This window comes from Petaurus breviceps, unplaced genomic scaffold (genome assembly GCF_028583685.1).
Source record: "Petaurus breviceps papuanus isolate PSGF00001 unplaced genomic scaffold, PetGlider_PUasm1.0 138, whole genome shotgun sequence".
NCBI lineage: Eukaryota > Metazoa > Chordata > Mammalia > Diprotodontia > Petauridae > Petaurus > Petaurus breviceps.
In genome coordinates this window covers 19,003,063-19,027,581 of record NW_027185694.1, presented here as the reverse complement: position 1 = coordinate 19,027,581, position 24,519 = coordinate 19,003,063, and the positions used below count along the sequence as shown (strand labels likewise).

Sequence of the window (24,519 nt, the reverse complement as noted above, 5' to 3'; positions counted from 1 at the left end):
AAATGGAAAGTATTGAGAAAAATAAAGACTATAGCTTAATTTAAATTGTTCAAGAGATTTTATAATTAGATCTTTACTTTTATCACTCAAACCACTTGAATTTTGCACCAAAAAAGCAGGAACTTTTAATAACAACTTTGTCTAAATAAAATAAATATCATACTGTAAGCTTTGAATGATCCTTGGAAAAACTACAGACATTCTTCCTAACCACTTTCACATACTGTGAAAATTATTCATACCTGAATAAGGTTAGAAATTTTATTTTTCATGTATATAATTATCCTATGCTCATAAAAAAAGCCAATGTGAAGTAGGGTGAGCAGGTAAGAGAACCACACAAACACTAGGTCGAAACAAGCTGAGACATTTGCACAAACATAAGTCTAATAAGAAGCACAAACATAAGTCTCTAATAAGAAACTAAACTAAGCAATAATTACTTTTCCTAAGTAGTTCTACTTTCAGTTACTAGGACCAGACTGGTAGTGCAAAAAATTAGACTGTACTCAAATAGACATTTTCAGTATAGCAAATAGTTTCTTTTAAGGTTATCAAGTTACTCAAGAAGCATCAGTTAGAAGTGCAGGTGAGGGGTGGCCAGGTAGCACAGCGAGTAAGAGCACCGGCTCCAGTGTTGAGAACACCTGGAGATCGAATCCCGGGCTCAGACACTTAGCACCCACCCAGAAACACCTGGAAGTGTAACCTTGAGCAAGTTACTTAACCCCAATTGCTTAGGGGCAGCCAGGTGGCTCAGCGAGTAAGAGCACCGGCTCCAGTGTCGGGATGACCTGGATCGAATCCGGGCTCAGATACTCAGCACCACACCCAAAAATAATAACTGGCCGTGTAACCTTGAGCAAGTTACTTAACCCCAATTGCTTAAAAAAAAAAAAAAGTGCAGGTGAGTAATGCTGTCCGCAATACCGATCCAAATATGAAACCCAAAAAGAAAATAAGATTTTCTCTTTTTGATTCCTTCTTGGTTATCACTTTCTGAATAGCACATAAGAGCAACTTGACTTATACAACCAAAATCCAAGAATGTCTGCTGAAATACAGCAATTGTTTCAGAATTAGTCTGCCTGAAAGTGGTGGTCTTGGTTAAACATTTACCAGGTAGTCTGTTGGAATGAATCTCACGGCTCCAATAGGTACCAGAAGTGGGACCCTAGATAGATTGTGTCATTTGACTTCTGGGTATTTCCTTTTCATAATCTTTAGTTAAAGATAACTAGACTTGCATGTTCACCTCTGAGAAGTATCAAATTAAAAGCATATTGATTGTAAAAGTGCTTCATAAAAGAATCTCTCCTTACTAGCTCCTTCTGGTGTCTACAAATAAACTCAGTATTTCTACATCCTTAAAAAAAAACTTCATTTTGATCATTCCCTCAAGCTGCCATCCTTGCCAAACCTCAAGAAAGTAGTGTACACTTATTGCCTTGATTGCCTTACTTCCCATTCACTTCTCAATCCCATGAAATCCTGAAGTTACCAACATTTTCCCATTTACTAAGTCTAGTTTAGGCATTTTCTCAGTCTTTATTATTCTTGACTTCTCCTGGGCTTTTGACATTATAAACTACACCTCCTTCCTCAACTTTCATGACACTGCTCTGTCCTAATTCTCTCTTACTACTGCTCAGTCTTTTTTGCTAGTCATAATCCTTTTAAACGTGGGTTAGGTTTGGTCCTGGGCTATATATTTGCCATATTCTTCTCTGTAAGTGTTCTCATTGGCTTCCATACCAAAGACCAATAATGGTCTTTATGCAGATGGTCCCCCCAACTGTACATTTAGCCCTAATTTCCCTCTTCTGAGATACTATCCTTTTTCACCATCTGCCACATGGCTGTCCCTAATCTGGGTGGATATCAAAGGGCATAGTAGACTCACTATTTCTAAAACATTAGTAGTCATCTCCCTATACCTACCTCTTCTTCCAAATTTTTATTTTTGTTGAAGGAATATTTCTGTTCAAGGTGTTGAATCCATCTAGTCAACACCTTGGAGTTATCTATGATTCACTTCTCTCCCCTAGATCAATATCCAATTAGTTATCAAGTCTAGTGGATTGTAACTTGATATTTTTTCCATCCATTCCCCCTTCTCCACCAACATGGCCACCACTCTAGTTTACAGTCGCAAAGGACACTTACCCTCTAATTGGTGTTTCTGCTTTCAGAATCTTCTGCTTCTCTCCAATCTATCATTTACACAACTACCAAAATCATCATATACAGGTTTGCTACATACTCCATTGTTTGGAACTCAAAGTCCTGAACAATCTGGCTCCAGTCTACCTTTTCACAACATCATTCACTTAACACTATCCATTGTACCAAACTAGCCTCAGTGACCATTCCAGAATGTAGTATTACATCTCTTACATCTGTGAATTGGCACAGGCTATTTTCCACACCTAGGACACACTCCCTTTTTCCTTTCTGACTCTTAAAACTTTTAGCTTCTGGAAAGATTCAGATCAAGTGGAATTGTTTTTAATCCTACTAGGCATTTGTGCCATTTCCTCACAACAAATTATTTTGTATTTATAAATCTGTATGCTCTGACAAGCTCTCTGAGGACAGAAACAATTTGTTTATTCTGTTGCATCTTTAGTTCCTGGAAAAGTACTTTGGCCATGGTAGGTACTTAATGATTGTTTAATTGAATTAAAAGTAGAGCCTTTAAAGTTACAGACTAAAGCAGTTAAAGAACCATCAACAGTGGTTTACCAACATTTCAACGGGTTTTTAACAATGCTCCAAATATTCACCAAAAAAAAAAATTCAAATGGTCCGCTTTTCCTTCTCTCTTATCTTTTTTCCTCCCTTCTTCTTTCTAATCCTATTCCTATTCCTGTCCCTTAAATTTTAACTAGCCACAACAGTGAAAAAAAAATTTAAGAACTTATCTTGGCTATATGTTCTTCATTTTTTAAAAAAAGATTTAACTGAATATTTTCTATTTCTTTCTATATAAAAAACAAATTAGTTTACTTACTATATATGACCTGTCAAACATAAATAAACACTTCAGAGGCAGTGAGAGGCACTATAAAAAACCAAACCAAACCTGAATTTGGCCTTGATTCAAACGTCATGGTTGTCACTTTTATAATCATAAGCAAGTCATTTCAACTCTCTAGGTCTCAGTTATCTTATCTGCAAATTGAAATAGGCAGACCATATCTAAGGTTGCTTTTAATTCAAAATCTATGATCCCAAGATCCTGGTGATACAACAGATTTGTGGAACAGAATTAAGTGCTTTCAGATGTATTTAGTTCTAGTCTGTCTTGACCTCAAGTAGTATATAGAAAACCAATTTCAGTCAACTTTTCAGTTATCTTCATTATTAGAAAGAAGCAGTTATATAAATGACTCAATATAGCAAGTGATTAAAAACTCATTTATGTAACATTTCCTGAAGGTCTTGATATAGTTCCAAGTTTTACTAAGTAAGCAAAGCTGCACTAAAGCTTTTGGTATATCCTGCATTTAGTTTTAGAACATAATCGTACCCTACCTCTTCTGAGATTTACTCTCTATTTCTTTTTTTTCCTCAAACTGATAATAAAATACTAAACTATTTTGCAGCTCTTTCGGTGCTGACAACATTGCCATTAAAATAAATGATGAAGCTAAAGGAATTACTGAAAGAAGTATTATGAGCACCAGCTCCATGAAGTGACAACAGAAGAGAAATATGCTACCAATATGCTAAAGAAAAAGATCCTACAAATTGAAACTAAGTGGCTACAGTTACAATCAAATAAAACCAATTCTCCAACTAATGGTTTGATGTGCTGTACAAAAAGATTCAATGTGCTAATTCCAAATGTTAATTTGAAGTTGCTGGTCATTAAGTGAAGCAAGAAATTTGAAATGGTAAGATAAAAGAAAAAAGGCCAGGTAATCCAGATATAGGTTTTATATGTTTTGCTTTATTATGAAAAAGTTATTTAAAAAGAACATTGCCAACTGCTTCAAATTATACAAGATTGAGTATAGATGATTTGTTTTTAATTCCTATATACACGTTTAGACTTAGATTTGGAATAGACTTTGGCAATCATTTGTCCAAGATCCTCATTTTATATATAAGGAAAGTAACAGCTGGATAAGGCTAGTGATTTAACTACAGTTACACAGCTGATCTGTGGCTGGGCCAGGTCTAAAACCCAGGCCAGTTTTTTTCCTACTGCATGATGCTGTCCCCACCTCATGTGCCATCTCCCACCCCTCCCCCACTTCTACATTTGGTATTAATGAAATTTTAGCATGAAAGAAATGATTCATAACAGAGATAAGAAAATAAAAATTGTTTGCAATTCTGTTCTTTCATAAAACATGTTCTAAAAACCAAGATAAGTTTTGTTCAGATGAACTTATATTTCCATTTTCTGGTGTCTTTTTTATTTTTTTAAAGCAATTGGGGTTAAGTAAATTGCTCAAGGTTACACAGCCAGTTATTTCTGGGTGTGGTGCTAAGTATCTGCGCCCGGATTTGATCCCCAGGTCATCCCGACACTGGAGCTGGTGCTCTTACTTGCTGAGCCACCTGGCCGCCCCCATTTTCTGGTGTCTTAATCATAGAATAAAAAACTCCTCACATTCACATAGTGTTTAAAGTATTGCTAAAAAGTTTTCTCACAATGCTTGAAGGTAGTTAATAGAATAATTATCCTTCTTTCCATTTTAAAGTTGAGGAAACAGAAGCCTTAAGAGATTAGTTGACTTGTCCATGAGCATACAGACACTAAAGAAATGAAAGAGAACTTGAACCAAGGATTCTTGACTCCAAATCCAGCTCCACTGTGCCCAGCAAAGCATTTTCCACCACAGGCACTGATAACATCTGCTGAATGAATGACTCTTATCCCAAACAGAATGAACATATATGGCATTCTGTCTCATAAATAGAATGATAATGATGGAAAAACATCAGTATTTGGTTATTTGCTTTTTTGGCTCCCTTAATGTGATCTTACACAAGCCCTCCTATGTCAAAAATTCAATCTCATTCAAAACTTACTAGAAGTCATGTTTGTTGTCATATAAAGATATAACAAATGATGAACCTAAGAAGGCAAGGTAAAGTATAACTATGGAAAAGCATAGGAATAAAAACTCAGAAAGAGTATTGTAACCTTTTGAGAACTAACTTTGGTTATGCTCACAATAAAAAAAGCATTCAAGAAGATGCATAAAAGAACACTGGGAAAACTAGGCAGCAATAAAATGTGTCCAAACAATTTTTAATAGGCATAAATCAGAAAAGAAAAAAAAATTTCCACAAACTTACTCTTAGCACTGAATTTGTTCTCTTTGCGAGTTCTACCAGTTTTCTTTAAGCAATTGTCACAGACAAAGCTGTAAATAAAATCAATGATAGGTATGATTAGCAGAATATTTATTCAGTGGAATATGTATTCGTCCAAGCATCAAACTAGAAAGCCTTTCCTTATCTACACGCATCTATGTATATTTCTTGACCACTGAAAATCAACATTAAAAACTCTTCAAATTATTTCTTGTGGTTACTACAAAAGTAAGTTGCTCTAAAATTTTGAGGGCTTTGCACTTTTAACAAAATTATATGTTAATTTAAATGAACATATTGGGATAAACACTTAAGAAAATAAAATTTAAAACAAGTTATATAGTCTTCATAATTGACAACATCAGAAACAGGCTCTACTTCTGGTTTGAAAAGCCCTTCATTAACTTTCCTATTGAATCCAAGTCCAAGAAGAGAAAAGAATGTCTTACCCTGAAGGCCAAATAATATCATAGTGCAGAACACAAATCTGATGCATCTTTCGGCCACATTCCTTACAATCAACAAAGCTGGAACAAAGAGAAAGCAAACATTCTTGCAAACAGAACCATGCAATAGTAGCTATTTTAATGTCCATTAAATAATAATTTAATTATTTTTAAATTTTAAATAATATTTTAATTCTGTAACCATTTACATACTTTTCATATATCTTACATAATTAATATTTATCAATGAGGTGATATATTGTGTACAAGGTCCTTCCAATACTTTTCATTCTCCTAATAATTCATGGATTAAAAAGAGTGGAAATAAGAAGTATTCTTTCTTTTTATTTGGCAAAGCAACACACATATGTGGAAAGAAAAAAGTTACCAAAAAAAAAAAAAAAAGAACATGAGAGAACACGTATGATTTTCAGGATCTTGTTTTTAGAAAAATGTTTTCAAGACCAATATTTATATATAAGTAGCTTCCACAGACTTAAAAATGATTAATAAAACACTACAAGGGAATTGTACCCTAAGGTTATTTATAAGTAAAAGTACCAAATCCAAGGATAATAGATAAGGAATCAAAAAAAAATGTGTAAGACCCCATTTGGAGTTATAATTCTAGGCTCAACACTATCTCTTTCCAGTGTGCCACCTCGCTGCCCCAAAGGAGGGACCTGCTAAGATGAGTTATTTTCATGATTAACTCATATTTCTAAAGAAATTAATAGTTAGCAAGGATTTTCTATTCTCATAACTACCCCTTGAAAAAAATAACACATATGAATCATTTTCAATTCTATTTTGAAAATAAGAAATTGAGGGAAGTTCAGAGAGATTAAAAATTAATAACCCACAATCATAAAAAGCAGTTAAGTGGAGGAACTAAGATTCAAATCAGTATCTCTTAATTCCAAATTTAGTGTTATCTCCATTAAGCATGCCATTCTTAATTAAGGACTCTCAGTTGAGGATTTAAAAGTAAAAAAAAAAAAATTTGTGATACCAAAAATACATATGGCATTTATTGCTCTAAGGAAGAAACTAACAACAACAAAAACCTTTCCTGACTAAGTAATACTATCTCATTTAAGGAACTGTTTATGTATATATTTTGCATGTACCTTGCATATACTTTTGCATAAAGCAAATTTCATTGCTACCAGGAGATATTATAACACTTTTGGGATTGTTGGAAAAGGCAAGGTTCTTTCTTAAAGAGATTTTATAATTTACTTGCCAGAAAATACTATCATTATTTATCAAAAGGTATTTAACAACTATATTTAACAAGTATATACATGGCATTATGTCACAATTTCCACAACGTCAGCACAATCTATTTAGAGTTAAGAATTAATCCCTTTCAAAATGTCCAATTTTGAAAAGTTGTACTTAAATTCCAAAAATTCTACCGTATAAAATAAAACAAAATAACACTTTAGAGATTTAATCAAAATTTTAAAACTGCCTATGTCAGAGTCACTTTTGTAGTCTTTTCTGTGAAAGGGCTGTATAGACTTTCATATTAGTATTGATACCCTAACAAAAATAGTTTCAATAAATAATCAGGTTGACTCTGGCTTTCAGGTTATCTTCTCTATGGATATGTGAAGACATTTTGTATGCAAAAAAAAAAATATCCAAGTAATGTGGGAGAGGCTTGCTAGGAAAAAAGAATCATCCTAAAAAATAAATACATGCTGATTTGAAGTCTACACAAAACACATAATATAGAAAAGAGGTAGAGATCTGGAAATTGAAATTTTCTGCAGAAAAAAAATGGAATTGGTATGTAGGAACCTGGCACTATATAATATAAAATTGTTGGTAGAGGGCCAGTGTGCAGCACTTTTTCCAAGTAAGCAACCAACTACTAATAAACAGATCATAAAGCTACAATATTCTGCGATGTTTTATTAAAGTACTTTTAAAGCAACATAACTAAGATATGGCTATAATTTTATTGAAAAGGAGCCCAGAATCATAGACAATTATAAATGCAAAAAAATCATAAGAGCTCATTAGTCAAAATTTCATATGTGAGTAAAATGAGATCCAGAGAAGGGAAGCAAGGGGACTGACAAGGTCAAATAAGGCAGGGGCAGGACAAGAACCAGAAGAGAGGCATTTAAAGTCCCAGGCCAAAGAGAAACTATACTGACTATATTCAACTGCCATTGCACACACAGAAAACAGGGCAGGAGGTTTTGAGAAACTGCAATGAAAAAAGGACAAGTTAGCTAACCTGTTTCTTATTCTCTTGGAAATTTTTGCTTTCCTAACCAGGTATCTTTTGTCAATCTTCTTCAAGTATCAATTACAATGCCCTGTCAAATACACATGTGATCTGAAACTACCAGAAGTAAAACTTTACATTCAAATAGAGGCAATGTCTTTAAGTTACATTCATTATTGCTTTTTGTTTTTTTGGAGAGGGCAGGGCAAATGGGGTTAAGTGACATGCCCAACATCACATGGCTAAGTGTTAAGTATCTGAGGCCAGATTTGAATTCAGGTCCTCCTGACTGCAGGGCTGGTGCTCTATTCACTGCGCCACCTAGCCACCCCTGTTACATTCATTATTGCCTCCAAAAGGTCAACACAAAATGGTTTCTTAATGTGAGGGGCTAGTCTTAGCCAGCTGCTATTTAAAAGATGTTCTACTGGTACTGAAAAACACATTCTTTGAGAACATTACAACAGTGCTTATTTTAAGAAATAATTCCACTGTACATTCAGGTTAGTGTTAAGAAAAATTTTAAAGAAATCTCCAACACAAAGATGATATTTCACACTTTCATAATGGGAGGAAAAGATTTTTCCAATATCATGAACAGTCTTCTCTCAATTATAAAATGAAATACCTAATCACAAGGAAATGGTTGTATACTCACGGCTCAGGATCTAGTGTATCATTTTTCTTCTTTTCAAACTGATCCTTTGAAATAGTCCTTTAAAAAATCCACCAAAGAAAGACAAGTCATTCTCATGAAATGTTACCTCAAGCCAAGTTTCTATTCCCCAAGTTAGGGAATAACAAATCAATAAAAGTAATAGCTAACATTTATACAGTGTGTTTACCCTATATAAATCACTTTCTTCCCAAAAATCCTTTGAAGCAAGTAGTGAATCCATTTTACAAAAGAGCAAAGTGAAGCTCAGTTGAATATATCTATATCTATATCTAACTTACTGAGGGTAACATGGGCAGTAACAGGCAAGGACCATATATGAACCAGGTCTCCTTTCTTCAAAACTAGAACTCTTTCAGTTATACTCCATGAACTTCCCTTAATACTTCATGTCACTCTGGGCCCTAACACTCTTAAGCAGCTGAAGGCAAACTGAAATCTAAAGGAAGAGACCACCTAACATCAAACCAATCCTCCATCTGTTCTTTTACAAGCAGTATTAAACTGTTGTTGTTCAGTTGTTTCAATTATGACTGACTCTTTGTGACTCCTTTTGGAGTTTTTTTGACAAAGATACTAAAGTGGTTTGCCATTTCCTTCTCCAGATCATTTTACAAATGGGGAAACCGAGGCAAATAGGGTTAAGGGACTTGCCCAGGGTCACACAGTTACTAAGTATCTGAGGTTGGATTTGAACTCAGTTCTCCAACTCCAGGCCTGGTTTTCTATCCACAGTGCCCCCTAAGAAAAAGCATGATACAAACGGACTTGAGGATCATTTCTTCCACTTATTTTTGGTCAAATCTTCCTATATAATCTGTTAAAATCACAATAACCAATACACGTATGGTTAAAACAATTCTTGTAATCATTTTGCCACTACTTGTGTATACCTAGCTAAGATAAACTGGACTAAAAACAGGAGGTGTTACACTACTTTTAAACTATCTTGTTTCCCACCAGTAAGTAGATTTTTTATTATCAACCTACCAAGGATCTTGGTGTGGGAATGCCCTCCATCAAAGAAGATCAAAACCTATCTACAATTAAGTAAATAAGTCTTATAGAGTAACCTGAGACTCAAAAGGGAAGGGTAACTTTGCTTATGGTCACAAAGTTAGTAAGCACTAGGAACAGAATTTGAATGCAAATCTTTTTATCTCTAAGGCCAAGGGGGAAAAAAAAGGGAAGACTGGTAATTGATATTAAACTTTCTGTTTTAAGAATAATATTTATAGTACCTTTAAAATGAAGGTTGAGGTTTATCTGTTTATTATATACTTTCCTAAGGGCGCAAAGATTTAAGGAATGGCAATGGTGCTGTGATAGGCAAACTATATATAGACATCTTTAAAAAGCAGATCTCCCTACACCCCAATTACTTTTTTTAAACCCAAGAGGAAGGTAATAAAGAAAACATCCTTCATTTTCTCCTACTCCCTGAATCTATGGTATTCCAATCCAGAAAAGGTTATTTACATGGTCCTCTAAGGTACTATTTACTGAATAACAGTTTCTTCTGGATCATCTCTAAGGAACAGTAAGCAGCACCATACAGAGAGAAGTTATGGCAAGATACACCTCATACTAGAAAACACTGTGGGTTAAGGAACTGGGAAGAAATCCTTACTCTGAAAATCTGCTAATTTTTTTTAGAAGAGAGGGGGCACACACATGGTAACACGTTTTAACAGGATCTCCCTTTTATTTTACAAATAGCAATTTATCAAGTCAGAACCAGAAGAGAATATTTGATAAGGCTCTCTAGACATGAGATATCACACCATTCATAAGTAGAAGAAAAACATGACAGTACTTACGTCTGGGGCTGAGAAGGGTCGTCACCCAGGGTAACATTCTCCCCCTGGATCTCTGTGAAACACTTCTCACAGAAATGATACCTGTCAGCAAGAAGGCCATACTTGGGTGAACTGGTCCATCATAACACACAGCCACCCAAGCAACGAAGCCACCAATCAGAGCAGGGCAGATCACCACGACGAAGGGGGGGCGTTGTTGGTTGATTGATGGGTCAGTGAGGACAATGAAAAGGAACAGAAGGGGCAGGTGGGGAAGGGCAGGATTAGAGAACAGGGAAGGGAACAAATAGCACAGACATAAAGGTAAGACGCAAACACCAAGACAACACATAGCAGAAAGCCAAGGCAAAGCATTGATTAGCATTCGGTCTCATTTCATACATTACAGGCCATCATCACTAACAAATGATAGAATGTCAATCAGATTCAAAGACTTGGAATGATTTGCAGGATGCTGTTAATACTAAAGCTGTGTGTATCCTAAATTTAGGAGTTTGAAGTTTGTTATTATTTAGAAAAATTTAAATGACTCCAGGCTTTGATATTCAACAAATTTGCTTTGAACAGAATATTCTGCTTAGAATATTCTGATGAAGGGAATAAAAAAGTAAAGATTAAAAACAGCTTTTGTTTGTTTTTTAAAGCAAAAAAAAAAATGAAATTTGTGCTTGGAAGGCAAGCATTCCATAGTTTTATTCTCAATCTTAAGTCAGAATTTTAATAATTTAAAATGTATGAAAATGTTGAACACCCAGAACTGGTTTTTGTTTTTATTAATTTCATCAAATTTGGTATAAACAAATAATATAACTGCTTATCTTATTGGATTACAATACAAATGAAACCAAATCCATATTCTAGACAAACATTTAACAGAAATGCAACTGAGAGGGTCAGAGACTTTCCAGCCATTTATAAAAAAAGTATATATGTGAAAAAATATTAATATATTGTACAGGCAATACAATATATGTAAGTACATGAACAATCTCTCAGGGCTTAAAATTCAATTCTGAACTTTTAAGAATTTTGGTCCCATAACCAATCAGTAGCCAATCTGAGATACTCAGCAATCTACTGATGTAACTTGGTGGCAATCCAAATTAAGCAAATTTAGAGTATAATTGTAAAGTTACAATCTGCATTTGAAAAAAATTATCTATTACACAATATTTTTTTTTTCCTTAAGATGATCTAGAGCTTCGGCCCAAGTTGTCAAATAAGGACAATTAAAAAAATAAATTACTAAATGTTTGGAAAGGACATGATTTAAAACATGAATGAAAAAAATAAACAAAAATGCAGATCAGTGCTGCAATAAAGCAGGGTGGGTTCACAAGAATACTGTCAAAATAAATAGGCTTAATGAAGGTGAATTTTATGAGCAAAGAATGAGGATAAGGCAGCAACGGCAGCACAATCAAATGCAGTTTTAGTGTTCAAATGCTACATCTAAAAGATGCTAAGAACGATTAGTATTAATGACACCGTAACAAGACTCAGAGTGCCACACTGAACCAACAATTGCAGAATGAAAAAAACGGCAGCTTAGAGGCCCCCATTCACTCACTCACATACACATGGCTACAAACTATTGTGATCAAACTGCTTTCTTAGGCTTATTTTTGTGGAGATGTCATTTGTAGATTCTGATTCTATTCTCAATGAAAAGTAGCAACATTCTTTTTATTCATTGTCAAGCTAATCAAATGTAGCCAATAAATAAAACGTAGAATTTTAAAAACATGCAAAATGATTCATACTTTTCACACTTGTTTGATGAGGAAGGAGTTAGATAGAGGCGCTGCAGGCAACATTAGCATTAGTGAAGATTACAAATAAGATCTTTCTTCCAAAGGCATCTCCTACTTATACTAACTCAGATTTTAAATTCTGCCAAGAACATGAACTCTGGCCAGGAAAAAAAGAGATTAACTTTACTGTAAAAAAAAAAAAATGCTGTCTTCATTTTTATCAATCATCTATATCAATACCCTGCCTAGTCACTCTTTTGTGAACATGTTTACATATCATGGAAATAAAACCATACTGAAAAAAGACTTGATTCCTTTAACACAACTTCATGTAGAGAATGGCATTACCACCACTAGACAAGAATTTAATAGCATTGAAACTACAAACTGACTCACCGAAGGCCAGTACACTATGGTAACCCAGAGTTTTGTGTCATTAAATGTTCCCCCTTCACAAAATAGTAACTGGAATTGGGCATTCTAATCCATTTTTTGATCAAGCATAAAGCAATTGAGGGCTAATGAAAACTGAGAACTGAAGAGCCACCAAAACTATATGGCTTAGAACAAAATTGTCATTGCAATTATATGTAAGTCTGAGTGATTTCAAGTGCATTTAAGTAACATACATGTTTGCATTGAGAGCACGCTAAAAGAACTTAATTCAGCTAAATAAGAACTGAAGGTTATAATTATCATCAATTTCATTTACCAAATGGTCAAGCTGATGCAAGGTTAAAAAAAATAAACATAAAACATAAAACAGTGGCTGGTGGAACGCTAGATAGTGAATTGTTGGCAGGCCTTCTTGAGTTCTCTACTTTTGAACCTGCTCAGAAAAAATTAAGATGGCAAAAAACTGAAGAAATGGACAGAGTGACAGAAGCTGAAACCTAGCAGGACTAAGAAAACTGCTTGCTGATTTCATGCACAACAAAAACTCAGAAATTTCATAATCTCTCATCTTTTAAAGTCCTAAAGGGAAGCTGCCCAGCAAGCACACAAAGGCTCAGAGTCAATTTATAAAAGAGCCAAGATGACATAATACATTATTTTATGAAAAGTCTAATGAATATGTACAGGAAAAATACAATTTAACATAATTTATTGTGTATATAATCTATGTTTGTATATATAAACGTATAGAATACATATGTTGGTATCTGAACACAATGCAGTTACTTGGTGGCAACCTTGGTATAAGGGAAATTTAATTGTATACAAGTTTTCAAATGCAGATTGTTCTATATACTTGTATCTTATTTGTATTTTCTACCTTAAAGTTGAATAAAGGTACTGATGTAGCTAGGAATCACATAACTGCTAAGTGGAATTTGTGTATCATTGTTACGTATCATCCTCACATAAGGCACTACTAACGTGAATTAGTTTTCGACCTTTTAAAAAATGTTTACGAAAAAAATGAAAGTACATATTCACGTATTAGTTAATGTATTAGGGTATCACTTGGTGATTTAAATCAAGATCCTCTCAATTCTTAGTACACAAAAACTTAGGATTCAGAGAACTTAGAATTGTTAGAAATAATATCACAAATTAGAAATAGTCTAAGTTAATAATAAAAATGTAAATACAGTCAAAATTTCATTGTCTAACAAGGACACTATTTCCTGGAAAAAAACAACAACAACAAAGTATTAAACTTACTAGAGGACATGCTGACGACTAAAATGTCGACCTAATTCAAAGAAATAAATTCTATATTCCATAAAAGCATAGTTTCAAAGATAGCATTTCCATAAACTACATAACTCAAAATTTTGGTGGAAAGATTATTCTAAAGAAATGAATATGATAAAAGTATATTACATGAAGGGCCTATAGAAAAAATATATAATTGGGCTGTTCACAGGATTGTGAATTTGAAGCTGAAGGAGACTGTAAAGATCACTTGGCTTTCAGAAAAGAAGGCAACTGAAGCCTAGAGATGTGAAACACTTGTGCCCGGTCAAAAGGAGTAGCAAGGGGCAGAAAAAGGATCCAAACCAATAATTCTCTGAAGCCAAATCAAGTGTTTTTGCCATTAAATTAAAGCTAGAGAAATTCTTAATAATTCTGTGCCAGTAATCTTAATCAATCAATTAATAAGCATTTTTAAGTGTCTATGTACCAGGCACTGATTGTCAACAAATAACTTACTAATACAAATATTCTATTCCTTCCCTATCAATTCTATAAAAGGGGAGGGTTCCTGAATTTATTAAATAAGGCCAGTCTATGAAAACTGAATAAGTGCTCAAAAATAACAGTGACAAAGGAATATTTAAAGTGACTTGGGAACAGTTTTAATTTGTTTCACAAAGATTAACTTAAAAAAGAATTTAAGATATTGTATAAATGGTTTAGGCAGAATCAAACCAGCAGCAGCTGAAACACTTCCTGCTTGGTTTCTTTTAAATTTGCTTTGGTTTAACTTAACAGCTATTCTTACAATTTCCTCAACATTTTACTATTAACACCTTATGTTTATGGCTAAGTACATTTAATCTTTATGAGTTATTGTTCTCTTTTTATAAAAGAAAAAACTGGAGGCTTAATGGAACAAAGTGGTACCAGAAATCTGGTACTAGAATACTGAACTAGTGATTTCTTATTTTTGTCTTTTCCATTATTCCAGGCTGCTTTTCACATTTTATTGGAACTGATACAGTTTCAAAGTTTTAACATTTGGTTTTTATTGATAAAAAGGAAAATTTATACTTTTTGAACTCCAAAAATGGGTCAAAATACTAACAAACACAACTGCATAAATCAAATTTCAAGTACATTATCCTTTGATGATGTATTTATGCTTTTTCAATCTGCTAGTATTTCATTTTAGTGAATAATATTTGAAATAAGTAGTCCAATAGGGCTGAGAAATAGAGACATTCTTGTAGTAACAGTATTTAATGTGAATCTGACATATAGCACATAAGAAGTCATTTTGTCTGAAAAAAAAGTTTATGAAATTTGAAATGAAATTGACAAAAAAAGAAACTCAAAATCCCAGCCAACGATTATTCATCCTACACAATTCTCTAAATAGGATGGAACAAAGGTCCAATGCTCCAACTAAGATATTTGCTACCTTTTTTGAGAAATTTTTTGTTTTGTTATTAATGCCACTTGAGATAAAAGTCACTGAAAAAATCCATTTATGCAAAACAATATAGGAGAAATGGGCAGCAGAGACCTACCCATCTCTCAAAAACAATCCAGTTCTAGTTTCAAAAATGGAGGTAAAAAGATTAGCAGTATAGATTTTATTTATTGCTTTTTGGAGGGCAATTGGGGTTGTGACTTGCCCAAAGTCACATGGCTAGTTTTTGTGTTAAGTGTCTGAAGCTGGATTTGAACTCAGGTCCTCCTGACTCCAGGGCCAGTGCTCTATTCACTGTGCCACTTAGCCATCCCCTGGATTTAATTTTCATTATGGACCATCATATACAACCATAATAATAAATTAAAACATACTGGGAAGTGACTTAAAATCTTAAAATTAAGTGTTTGAATGTTGTAAATGGCTGGATAACAAGAAAGTAAAAGTGTGTGTCTGTCTGTGTGTGTGTGTGCATGTGTGGAATTTTAAAACTTCCTTCAAGATTTTTAGACTATTTTCTCTAAAAACCATTATATTAAAAAAATTATTAATGCTTTTCAGATATACCATCTCAAACAACCAAAACAATAACATTAAAGGTTACTGTTGAAAAACAACACGATATTTAGATGTTTTTATGTCAGTGGTACTCATTTAAAATTTAATAATAAAAAGTACAGACTTCTCACTGAAAGACAAAGCAAGGCTTCGCAATTTCACTTCACATTTTACCTAAGAAACATAACATGAATGTAACCTTCACTATAAGCTTGCTCTTTAACATAACATACCTCAAATATTAACAAGAATCACATCCTAAAAACTTTAGAGTCTTAGTCTTTTTTCTTTTTACACTACTGCATTTTAGAAAGACATGTGCCTTAAAATGAACATGATTTTAAAGTAGTGCAGCATACAGTTCCATTCTTGAATAACTTTTACAAGAGAAAACAATGTGTTAAAAAGCTACAGAGGACATGAGCTTGAATGAATGGCAGTAAATTAAATTTTGAAGTGTTTCTGTCAAATGTAATCTGTTAGGCTAGAAAGAGATGAGCATGCTTTGTCATAGGATCTAATTTCCTCAAAATATGCAGGAAAACTGCAGGGTGCTTACCTATTCTGATAACTGTAGTAGGCAGCATCACGAGGAATTGTACATAGCTGCTTACCATAGCAGCACAAGGTCTGTGGAGAAAACTCATACTGCAAAACAAAGGAGAGAGAACTAAAACTTTACCACATTTACCTTCATCACATTCTTAAACTGACTTTAAAGATTTAGATATAGACACGCACATCTGTTAAAATTGTGCACAGTGCTGAGGAACTTTATAGAAGTGGATTATTCTAATCAGTACTTCTTAAACTGTGGGTTAAAACCCACAGTTTAAGAAGCGGTGAAGGGGTCAAGAGTGAAGTAAGTTTAAGAAGCCCTGATCTAAATTATTAACGGAATATAGGTGAAATAGGGAAGGAGGTGAGGTGGAATAAGCATTGACATAGCATTTTAAGTCCCAAGCATTATGCTAAGCACTTTACAATTTATTTTCTCATTTGATCATCAAACCAACCTTTGGAGATAGATGTTATTATCTCCATTTTACAAATAAGTAAACTGAGTCAAACATAGGTTAAGTAATTTATCCAAGGTCAAATAGCTAGGAAGTGTTTGAAGATAAGATTTGAACTCAGGTCTTCCTAATGATAGACCCAGTGATCTATCTATGGTAACACCTAGCCATCTCTGTCCCAGTAAATAACAATTAGTTGTTCAATGTTTCACCAGTATTAGAAGAAACTGAAATGGGGTAGTCAAATTTTAAGACTACATTTCCTCAGACTTCTTGCCTTGAGGACTTCAACCAAACTCATCTTTAACAAAAGGTTTTCCAAATGATTTTGCTTTAATATTCACTATAAAAATCATGAAAACTGGCCACCCCAATGGAAAATAAGAAAATCAATCAATATAAATTACTGAGATGACCTGTGCCAAAGAAATGTACAAAAGACATAATCAAGAAAACATATGATGAAGAAAGAAGGCAAAAACAAATGGTACCAGGTAGAAAGCCATAATTTGCAAGAAATGCTAAAAGACTTAGAGGAAGATCTCCAATATATTTGTCAGATATTCTCAGGAGCATATAGATAAGAATCATATAGGATGAGAAATCATGGATGAGTTGAGAATGGATGGAAGCAGTTATCTATACTGATGACAATCAAAGACTCCCTGAAATATCTAAGGAACTTGGACTTCAGGATCTAGGAGTGTTTGTCCAGCACTCCAATGCCTCCATTTTATAAATGGAAACTCAACCAAAGAGTTTTGGAGAAAAAAAGTCTTATTTTCTAGATTATATACAGGTTGTAGGTAGATATTTTCCAATTCTTTGAGGTATGACGGGGTTCCATAACTTTTCTGAGCCAATCTACTTAAATTTTATAAAATTTTCCTATAGCATTAAGAGGGACTTGTAGCTTGATTAATCAGGAAAATTTATTTTTGTAGCAATAAATAAAAACTGTACCTTGCGTCCACAGCAGTATCCAAGGGACTGCATAACAGGGTCAATTTCTTGTTCGAAGACCTCTGCAAGTTTAGTACAAAACTTATAGACTCTAGAAGTCTTACGATTGTAGAGCCAGGCATTGTTAAACATTAACCAAACATCATCCACATATTGCCAAGGCTCTTGGTACTGCCCTGTATCCAGTTTCCTCTTAATGGTGGAAAGATCCATAGGGTTCTTCACAATGTCAAAATAATCCTTTAAAACACAAGAAAAATCATCCTCTTATGGTTAAAATGATCATGACATGACTCCATCATGCACATTAATATCCCTAACATGGAAAATAGTCATTGTTGGTGGAGTTTCTCCAAAACCTTCCATAAGAACTGGGTATTCCAATGTCTATAAGACACTTTTCCATGATTTCAGAATAGCTCCAAATGTCCATTTCCCCACTGAGGGAAAGGAGGAAACAAACATTTATTAAGGAGCTATTGTGTTGTAGGCACTATACTAATCACCAAAATAATATTACAAACATTATTTCATTTGATCTTAACAATAATCCTAAGAGGAAGCAGCTAGTGGATCCATTTTACAGTTGAGATAACTGAGGCAGAGGTTAAATGACTTATTCGGCTAATAAGTGTCTTGAGATTAGATTTCTAACTCAAGTCTCAAGTGTTCTAGAGATTTTGATACTTAGCTGTCAACAATGCAATAAGAAAAAAAAAAAACCCAAACAATTTTACTTCTTGTAGAGAAGGAAAACTGTACCACAAAAAAAGAATGAAGAACTTAACTTTTACTGTAAAAGTGAAATGTCTACTAGACATTAGACTATAACATTTTCATTTTAGTAATCACTTGAAAGAAAAAATTAGACTGAAAATGGAAGGTTTAAATAAAATTATAAGCCTTTAATTTAAAAAATTTCATTGACTAAAAAAGGTCTACATAAAATCTACTTTTCAAATTTTATCACAAATGAGATATTTGCCAAGAGTCTTAGCACAGCCTAACATGATGCTGTGGTAATAAAAGATAAAATGGAATACCAATACCACAATAGTCACTCTTTAGCAAAAGTTGATTAACTGCAGAGGATTTAGTCAATAAAAATACTAAAAGTCTCTCAAAGGTATCACCCCTTTAAGGAGGTACAATTCCACTCCATAAAAAAGGAAAAAAAACATTTCAAGGAGATACTAGTGTATTTTGACTCAAACGAATATCAAAGTTAAGAAATACTCTATTGGAGAACTTTCTAATAACATCAGGAATTAATTGGAAAAGGTGGAGGGTAAACATTTCATTTTTTAAACTTCTTAGCAACTATAGGACCACCGTAAATAAAAACAACCATAAATTCTATACATTAACAAATAAAAAGGAAAACTACTTAATATCTACTTGAAAAGTGAGAATGCATTTTTAGTGTCAACTCACTGGAATTCCTAGGAGTTGAGGATCCACAGGCTGCCTAAAGGGTAAGGACTCTGGATCTTGTCGATACAATGCTTCTAATGTAGGCATTAGAGCCTGTCGCAACTCTTCTGGTTTAAAGACTGGTGGAAAAATGACAGAAAAAAATAAATGTTGAAAAAAGTTTTGCTTAAGATTAAATCACATTCTTAGTGATAAAGTCACTCAAAAAATATTTTTAGACAAGTGGTTTAATGAAATAGTGACATGCATCATACAATACAACATATTCTTCAAATATAAGTACTGATACGTAAGCCCAAAAAATTGCATCTGAAATTTTCCACATGGTACTTTTTCAAAACCTTTACTTCCAAAATAAACTGATGAGATTCTATTCCAGAGCTACAATTCAACCTTCTTATAACTACTTCTGATCTTTAAAAATTGTACCTATGTCATGATGTCAAAGACAGCACAAGTTTAGCAACTCAATGGAAGATTTCTTAGCATTCAATGTTTATTGAAGAAAAGAATAGATCTGCCAAGTTGATCAAACTGGGTGATAATTAAACACATTTCAATTAATCACAGATCTGGATAGGTCCTTAAAAGTTTCATTGATAATGCTTTCCTGCCTCTAGAAGTTGTTAAACATAAACTACCTAATAGAGATAATTTCGAATGCTAGGAAATTTTAAAAACACCAAAGCTGCAAAAATATTTGGCCTGTAAAAATTTTTATAGTTCTACCTGCTGTTACTGATAATTTTTTTCATACTGAGTTATTCTATTTTCTATAACTCTTCCCCATATAACTAAGAATGTAAACATCTGACTGCACAAAATGCAGGCAAAGCGGTTTAAAAATTCAGATTCTTGCAAAAGTTAACCAAGATATCGGGAAGGAGGATATATTATATCTCTTGGCATATTATACAGGAAGGCAGGCCCATTTGCCTTAATCCCAAAATGGTTACCTTGATTTTTTTCTTAGACCTTTTGTAACCATTTTGTGGGGGTCAGTATTTGTATTACAAGATTCATCAAACTATGGGGTGGCCAGGTGGCTCAGCGAATAAGAGCACCGGTCCCAGTGTCGGGATGACCTGGGGATCGAATCCGGGCTCAGATACTTAGCACCACACCCAGAAATATGTAACCTTGAGCAAGTTACTTAATTTGCTTTAAAAAAAAAACAACAACAAAAAAAAGATTCATCAAACTATCTTTGGTGGTATTATGTGAAGTAGTGATATGGCGCCATATCACAAAGGTGGGTTAAGATATACATCTGACAAATTCTGGCTGCATGACCCTGGACAAATCACTTAATCTTTTAAGTACTCCTAGCAATCTAGATTACATATTGCAGAACAGGAATCTTTCTTTGTAGAGAGTTTGCTCAGCAAGACTGTGGAAATCAAAGGTCTACATCCCTCTCCCACTCCTAAGAAGCAGCGTCTCTTATGTGTTTGTTGAGACTGGATCACTCTATCTTGCTTCAAGTACAGCAGCTGCTCAAGTGTCAATCAGGACATGTGACCTGCTACATGTCTGAATCAGGCTGGTGCGCCTCTCCTTAGGATCCTGGTGGATCCCTGCTCCTGGGGGCAACACCATATTGGTGGCAAACTCACAGGGACAATGCCAAAGAACTTAAGTGATTATAGTTCAGAACTTCTTAGCTCAAGCAACCCACAAACTTCAGTCACCCACAAGAGGAACTGCTTGTCCTAATGCTTATATTACATGATAGTGAAGTTAGTCTTATCAAACACATTCTTGATTCTATCTTAACATTTAAGTTCTGTATTAAACTTCACTAACTTCCTATATGGAAATAATGTAGCATCTAGTAACTTTAAAAATCTGAAGGCAGCTACCCAGTCACTTATTAACTTTTTCTCCCTATAAGAACATAGGAATTAACCAAATATAATCGAGAATGCTTCTATCGCTTCACTTTGAAATATGAACAAAATTAAATTTCATTGAAATTAAGCTTAATGATTTTTCCTGCAACATATAGGTCAAATATAGACTGTACTTTCCCTTTCCCTATTCACTCTGCCAGAAAATGGACTTGTATAAGAAGTCTGTCTATCTATCTATCTATCTATCTATCTATCTATCTATATATATATTAGTGTATACAAATATATTATTTTTCATTCGAAGATTATCTCATTTTGGGAACAAAGGACATAATTGGGAGTGTGGTGATCTATGTTTTAAACAATACAGTTTCTAATCATCATGAACATGAGGTACAAAACCTAGCCTAATGTTAATTCACTGTTATATAGAGGGATCAAATACAAAGGACTTAATGTAAAATCATATTTGTATGTATGAGAGCTGTCACTCTTCTCACTTCAGTAGGTATTTTTGAAACATCTACTGTGTACAATGTTCTGGATGATACAAAGAAAAAAAAAACAAAATAAAATAATCCCTACCCTCAAGGTACCTCCAGTCAAGGGAATAAGCAGTAGGGAGTACAGAATATGTATACATATTTCCTTATACTTCCTCATGAATTATCTTCTATGTGTAATAGGTAACTCAAATAATCTCTTGCTATAATTTTTAAATGTTTTATTTCTTTAATTAAATGATGAGTTCTTGAATAATAATTATATGTTCTCAACATCAAACATCACGTTATACAAAATTAAGTGCTTGAATAATTGTTTAAATTTGATTAGGATGTAGTTCCTGGTTTTTTGCTTTTTACAGAAGATGATCTTAGTGGTTTTTCTAGTCACATTTTCTGATTTGTAAAGTTCATTCCTCATACCAATTCTATTTGATAGGCAGTTCAAATAATTACATTCATTTTACAGATGACCAAAAAAAAAAAAGTGTTCAGAAAGTTAAGTGACTTGCTTAGTGTCACATAGTAAATACAGGCACCAAGATTTGACTCCTGTATTTACCTTATATTCCTTTCTTTATTACTTCAATTTGCATTTCTTTATTTGAGTTGGTTGAATTAGGTTATCTCTATGGAAGCTTTTAAACAATAAATCCTAGAATCCTTTAAACTAAGCCTAACAATTTTCTCTAGGGCAACTAAGTAATTCAGTGGATGGAGCACTGGGAATTGAAGTAAAGAACTGACTTCAAATGGAGCCCAAGATACCAACTAGTTCTGTAACCCTGAGCAAGTCACTTAGCCTATCTGTGCCTTGGTTTCCTCATCTGCAAAATGGGTATGATACGCTAGCACCTAACTCCCAGGGTTGTTTTCAGGGTCAAATGAGATTTTTATAAAGTGTCCAATGCAACAGGTGTTTAATACATGCTTGCCCTTCCATCCATATCCCTTTCCTAAGGCAATCATTTTAAATCTATTCAGTAAAACTGGTAAATAAAAACAGTGAGCAAAACAAAAAAGTCCATAAAATACATTGCCCATACAATCCTGGACAGGAATGGTAGTAATAATTAGCATAAAATTTTATTTATTTTCATTTCATCTTTTCATTTGTGTTTTTTTAAGCTTACCTATTTTCTCCAATTTCAACCTATACAAATAAAATTCTGCCAAGTTTTCCTTAGCATATCTGCAAATGCCTTTTTGCCTTTATGCGTACTTAAAATGCTGGCTCACTGCTATTCCCCTTAAAAATTCTACCCTCGTTGACTGTTCCATTACATTTATCCCTTATCTAGCTGTCTGTTAATACTGTCTCTCTTAGCTTGTCTAACTAGAAAGCCCCAAACACTAAATGATAGCTAATACCACTATATGAAAATAGTGCTTAAATAATTCTTGATAATGAGGAAAGATGGGAATAAGCATTTTTCTTAAGTGCCTACTATGTGTTAGGACTCTGCTAAGTACTTTACAAATGTCTCATTTGATTCTCACAGAAACTCTAGGAAGTCACTATCATTAGCCAGACTTCCTAATTAAGAAAACCAAAGTAGACAAAGGTTAAGCAGCTTATGCTGGGTCACACAGTAAGTGTAGGAGGCTAGACCTGAATTCAAGTCTTCCTGATTCCTAGCCCAGGGTTCTACATACTCTACTACCCAGCTTCCTCTGAGAGAAGAGAAAACTTCTGAAGAAACGAGGAGAAAGAAAGGCCTGGATTTGATATCAGTGAATGATGAGATGCCATATGTGTGGCACATATGACTTCTATATAAAGTTCTAGATAGTAAATGTAAGATTTTATTTTATCCCAAGGAAAGGAAGAAAAAGAAACTTCTCATAATGTGTCACAAATGGCTGTAAATGTGGCCTTCACTTCCAAACTCCAGTTGATTGGGTGACCCTGAGTAGATGCTTTTCTATTCATCTATTAAGCAGATCACCTGAAATGTCATTGCTATGTTGACTGATTCCGTTTTGAAATTCAACACCTTCTCAATTCTCTCAGCTGCCTCTCCCAGCTGACTGAGGGCTGGAAAGGGGGGCAATTAACTCCTCCCAAAGTCTTCATTTATAGAGGGTTCAGAACTTCAGGAAAATGTCTCTTTTCCTTCAGTAGCTTGCTTCATTTCTGCTCCATCTTTCCAGTCCCCTTTTCTGCTTTTGTGTATTGTCTTCTCCCCCTAGAACAAAAGCTGCTTGAGGGCAGGGACTGTTTGTCTTCCTTAGTTGTACTGCCAGGGCTTAGCATGGTGACAGGTTTAATGAATGTTTGAATGAATTGAAGTCACTAAAATTGCTTACTGACATATTCACTAGTTCTAGTAATTCAGACTCATTATATCTAAAAAAATCCTCAGTCATTCCCTCAATCCCTCTCTTGACTTAACTATTCTAGTCAAGGGTATCATTATCCCCTAGCCATTAAGAATTAACACCCCAGAGTTATGTACTTCTTTAATTTCCTTGCCTCTCTTACTTAGCCACCAAGTCCTCTCAATTTTTTCTTTGAAATGCCTGTTCTATCTACCCAATCCTTTCTGAGGTCACCCCAGCTTTTATCACTCACCATACATACGCTTAGGGTGTTCCCACAGGTTCTGAAATGGTCTTCATATCTCGAGTCTTTCTGCTCTTTTCCGAGTAAACAGACACTTTACTACCAGATTAATCTTCCTAAATATAACTTTTGATCACCTATTAAAGGGTCTCCACTATGTAAATGATGGAATTCAAATGTTTAGTCTAGAACTTAAGAATAAACATTCAGGACCTACTTTTTAAAACCTCTTTCTTACTGCTCCATGA

General features: G+C 34.0%; 1 protein-coding gene across 1 annotated transcript in view; it reads right to left on the bottom strand.

The window, feature by feature from the left end:
• Positions 1–24,519, bottom strand: part of CREBBP (CREB binding protein) — a 180,040-nt gene that overhangs the window by 19,956 nt on the left and 135,565 nt on the right. Inside the window, exons 17-23 of the mRNA XM_069106584.1 lie at positions 19,350–19,468; positions 17,916–18,155; positions 16,496–16,584; positions 10,522–10,602; positions 8,684–8,740; positions 5,784–5,861; positions 5,317–5,384 (exon numbers count right to left, since the gene is read on the bottom strand). Of these exons, the coding sequence (XP_068962685.1) occupies positions 5,317–5,384; positions 5,784–5,861; positions 8,684–8,740; positions 10,522–10,602; positions 16,496–16,584; positions 17,916–18,155; positions 19,350–19,468 (732 nt within the window). The remainder of the gene's footprint in view (positions 1–5,316; positions 5,385–5,783; positions 5,862–8,683; positions 8,741–10,521; positions 10,603–16,495; positions 16,585–17,915; positions 18,156–19,349; positions 19,469–24,519) is intronic.